Here is a 4560-nt window from a genome sequence, read left to right on the forward strand (position 1 = left end):
ATTATAGTTATATAGTATGTATTAATATTTATATCAATAATCTCTATATATATGATATCTAAATATAACGTTGATATATATATATTTACATGACTACATGATACAATAATATTTACAAAGAAATTAATAATATAAATAAAATAAGAATAGAAAAAATCATAGTGTAGATAGTAGTATATGTGCATCAAATATTTTTAGTTTCTAATGTTTCTCACAATGTCCTTTAATGAATTTGATGAAGAAAAAGAGTTTCAATCACTTGATAAAAGACAAATTATCACACAAATTTATAAGTTGAAAAAAATGATGTGTATGCCTTTATTATTTTTAAATAAATATGATTTAATTATTTAAATTATCATAAAATACCTTAAAAATATCATATATATTTTAGTTAATTAATTAATTTATTTTTATTTAAGTTTATGTTTGTTCTAATTTTTAAATTTGGTAGTAATAACAAAATATTATATATTATATGTTTATTATAGTATTAAGTTTAATTTGAATTAAATTTTATTTAAGTTAAAAAATGTATGGTTTTATTATTTCTAAATAATTATTGTTGTAAAATATCTTAAAACTATTTTATTTTAATTATTTATTTATTTAAGTTTAAGTCATGTTTACAATCTACCGTTAAATATAATAATATTCTGTTAAATATAAGAATATTTCGTTAAAGTTAATAGAAAAAAAATAAAAAACAGTTAAAACCAAGAATTTCCATTATCTACACACTTATTATATATAATAGATATAAGGAAAATTTGTTAATGATTTCCACCCATAGATGAGTACTAACAATTATGATGATGTGACAATATGGTGACTAGTGACTTTTTTCTACATTAATTTCTAATTTTCATATATATTAATAAAATAATATTTTTTTAATTTTTTAATTTAATAAATATATGACCGTCATGTAATTAGGTAGCCTTTCAAAAAATTTAACAAAATCAAAATTGATTTTTAGAAATATTAATTAACAACTATAAATATAAATCATTGAATTTATAATCTAATGACTAATATTTAAGTAATTATCTATAGTTAGTAACTATTGTTAAAAGTGTGTCTCATATATATATATATAAATAAACAATAAGTAATTATTTAAGGATGATAGTTTGACAATCACACAAAATACTATAAAAAGAAAAGAATGTAAAGCTTCTAGTATATGTATATGGATTCTTTTTTAAAACCGAATAGCAGCCAAGTGTGATTAGTATATTGCATAGAAAATAAAATGTTGGAAATTTCTTATTCTAACTTATTATATATACGACTATTTGAAGTATCTATCTACGTCATGAAACGAAAGGCTCTCAAGTCACTTTTAGCTGCAATAGTTATTGATACAAGTCATTCTACCTACTAGATAATGAGCCATTTGAATAGGTCAATTTGTATAAGTAGCCGGCTCTAATTATTTTAGACTAAATCTAAATACATACACATAACAGAAGTACTATCCATTTGCCAAATTATTAAGGGCCTTAATTAAACTATCCAAATAACCCTTGTTTATTATTATTATTATTATTATTATTATTTTAATTGTTTTGGCCCGGCCTTTAATTTTCTTCTCCTCCATCAATCTGTTTTGTTGAAAACTTGAAATTATATATTAAGCTTATAAGAACCTTAGAACCAAACCAAAATCTTCCTTTTCACGTTTTGTTTGCTTGCTCTTTAGGTCTCTCTTCTGTTAGAGAGTGAAAAGCACATGAATTAAAAAAAAATAAAAAAAGCTTTATTATTGTTAACTCTCCTCAAGAATAAGCACACACCACTTTCACCATTCCAAGTATAGCTAGCAAAGATCATGAGTCACAGAAAGGTTTATTCACAAGGAAGCATACCCTTCTCGTGGGAAGACAAGCCAGGGATCTCAAAGGTAGCCACTCAAGCTGATCTAAACCCTAGAGATTATAGGGTAAAAGCTCTAGACTTGACATCATCAGCATCTTCAATCTCCATTGACGACCCATCCTCAGCTTATAGTGATCTAAAGCTGAAGATTCCTCTGCCTCCATGCCCAAAATCTCAGCCACCAAGCAGGAGTAACTCTGCCAAGGGACTAAAATGGCAAGAGGATCCATTTCTTCTGGCTTACAAAGAGTGCACCAAACCTCAAAAAAAGGGTAAGCCAAGTACTGATGATAAACAAAGTAAAAAAGGCTCCAAACTAAGGAAAACCATGTTTATGTATTTTTCTTGCAAGAATTCTTGTGAAGTTAGGAATGAAAATTTTGTGCAGCTTCCTCAGCTTCCTGCTCTTCCTAAACACAAGCTTCAAAACGTTGTCATGGAAAATTGGTGAGGAAAATTATATTAATTTCTTTGCAGAAAAAAAAAACAATACAGAACATTTATAGCAGAGTTATACCTTAGAAAATTGCTTTGTGACAATTTATTGCTACCTGTACTCTACGATCTGTGTCTAGTATCTTTGTAAAAGCACCCATTAACTTAAATATATTATTCTTTTTTTTTTAAAAAAAAAATTAGTATTCTACGATCTGTGTTTATTTTTTTTCAACTCTCATTTATTTATCTTAAGTTCTAAAATTAACCTAAGTTATGATATGGAATAATACATGTCGTATTGTTTTTCTTATGGCAGTAAGTTAAGAAATAGATTTACAATCTCATCAACAGTTTATTAGTACTCTGATGCAAAAACAGTTTATAGACTGACGAAGAGCTGAAAAGGAAAATAATTTGGAATTCAGCCCTTATTTATTTATAATCATTGGTATAACATGGGTTGGGTTGCACTAAAATTTTGTTCTTCTATATTGTTCGAAGTTGCTATTACAAATTGTTATGTAGTTTAGAGGCAAATTGAAACTTTTTCTGGTTCATTCAAATTTATATCAGGATGGTCACAAACACATTGAAGATATATTTGATCTTTATTGGATAAATTAATACAGGAAAAAGTAATTATAAAAATCAATTATTTTTTAATGTTATTTTAAGAAATAATATTCTTTTAATTTTTTTATCAAAACGAAATTATTACAAAGAAAAAAATATTACACAAAATAACTGTTTTTTTTTTGCCAAATGACGAATATGTACAAGATTTGTTTTAGTGTCCTCTTCTCAATTTATCTATAAAAAAAAGAAAAAAAAAGTGTCCTCTCAATCAAATAATTGTTAATATAAACTCCTAATCAAGCATTATTAAGAAACTAGAGAAAATATCCTATAGTAGAGAAGCCCAGCTTTGCTGATTTGATATGGTATAGTTTTTAATATATATTATTTAGAAATTACAAATCAAGGACCCACCCCAAGGAAAATGACATGATGAATTTGGTGGTCTCTGCTTTGGCTTGTATTTCACGGTTCCAATATGTCTGTTTAGCAACTTTGTTAGTTTGTTTACTCATCTAGTGTAATGCATCAAGAAATCACTAACTTCCAATATTTATAATTTTTATTAGTCTATGTTACACCAATTTTTCCAAAGTTAAAAGATGTGTTAGCAACTCGACAAGACACGTGTCTCAAAACACATGTCACATATAGGATGCTCCAGGGGAGGCCCAACCACTGAAAGGATCCTCGCGTCACGCCACATATCGAGAAGTTTCTTGGGATCCAGCTACTTGAACCCAAGGGACCAATGAGCGAAGTTTCTCGAGTTCCAGCTACTCGAACTCCAGAGACCAACGAGCGTAAAGCACAAAAGAGTGGGACCCACAATCAAATTGGTATTGCAATGTGCGTGCCCACCTACTACAAATGTAGTGGCTCGATATCAATCCAGATTGTCAGTCCAAATCGTGCCTATGGAGTAATCGGAGGACGTCCAACTTCCTCTGGTCATTTCTCATAGAGCACAATATCACTTCTCACCCTAGAAAAGGTAAATTAGGACAGTAATCAATCTAGGGACAGATGCTTAACCCAACTTAAGGGCCTTTAGGCCAAGAAACTACCCTATATCAATCATGCCAAATCCCCTTAATTTGGCATTTGGGCATAAAATTGTATTTTATTATTGTTAATCACCCATTGTCGCTTATAAATAGAGCATTGTGAGTCATTTGTAAACACAATATTTTTTAATGCAAGCTGAAATTCTGTTTATTTGTAATCTTAGAAAGAACTTGAACTTTACAAGTTCTTTGTTTATACAATAACTCGTGGATTAAGTTTCATCAATAGTCAAACTACGTAAAACCGTTTGTGTTGTTTATTTCTTTAATCTTCATTTTTTGTCGTTGACAAAATCTCATGTTAACAATCTATATTTTAAAAATTATCTAATATAAAAATAGAGAAGAGGTAAGTCTAGAAAATAGAAAAACATCATGAGTCACTTATCTCTAAATCTGAAACCCGTTCAATAAAGAAAAATAACAAAAATCTATAGTAAGAATAATATATAAATTTGCCAAAATAAACTTATTGTAGTTCTTCTAAAAAAAAAAAGTCTCATTAAAATTCCTAAATAACATAAGCCAATAATTTTTTTTAATAAAAACTCTAGATGAAAAAAAATGTGTTGTTTACTAATAAAGTTATCTAAAACTA

General features: G+C 27.8%; 1 protein-coding gene across 3 annotated transcripts; it reads left to right on the forward strand.

Annotated features, from left to right (window-relative positions):
* The first annotated feature begins 1370 nt into the window (after positions 1 to 1370).
* Positions 1371 to 4120, forward strand: LOC133807328 (uncharacterized). Of its 3 annotated transcripts, none has more exons than XR_009879271.1 (2): positions 1371 to 2153; positions 2234 to 2499. XR_009879271.1 is itself a non-coding variant. In XM_062245583.1 (2 exons), the coding sequence occupies exons 1-2, from the start codon at positions 1835 to 1837 to the stop codon at positions 3547 to 3549; spliced, it is 579 nt and encodes a 192-aa protein (XP_062101567.1). In that variant the 5' UTR covers positions 1478 to 1834; the 3' UTR covers positions 3550 to 4120. The 3 variants fall into 3 exon arrangements, 2 of the variants coding, with proteins under 2 accessions (XP_062101567.1, XP_062101576.1); XM_062245583.1 differs by adding an exon at positions 3465 to 4120 and having other exon boundaries at positions 1478 to 2328; XM_062245592.1 differs by having other exon boundaries at positions 1481 to 2153; positions 2270 to 2499.
* Positions 4121 to 4560: the final 440 nt, after the last annotated feature.

Source organism: Humulus lupulus, chromosome 1 (genome assembly GCF_963169125.1).
Source record: "Humulus lupulus chromosome 1, drHumLupu1.1, whole genome shotgun sequence".
Taxonomy (NCBI): domain Eukaryota; kingdom Viridiplantae; phylum Streptophyta; class Magnoliopsida; order Rosales; family Cannabaceae; genus Humulus; species Humulus lupulus.

What these genes read in the sequence shown, in the direction of transcription:
- LOC133807328 (XM_062245583.1), top strand. Translation starts at nt 1,835, where the DNA reads ATGAGTCACAGAAAGGTTTATTCACAAGGAAGCATACCCTTCTCGTGG. An exon ending in AACGTTGTCATGGAAAATTG is followed by an intron (nt 2,329 to 3,464) that starts GTGAGGAAAATT and finishes AATTTTTATTAG; the next exon opens with TCTATGTTACACCAATTTTT.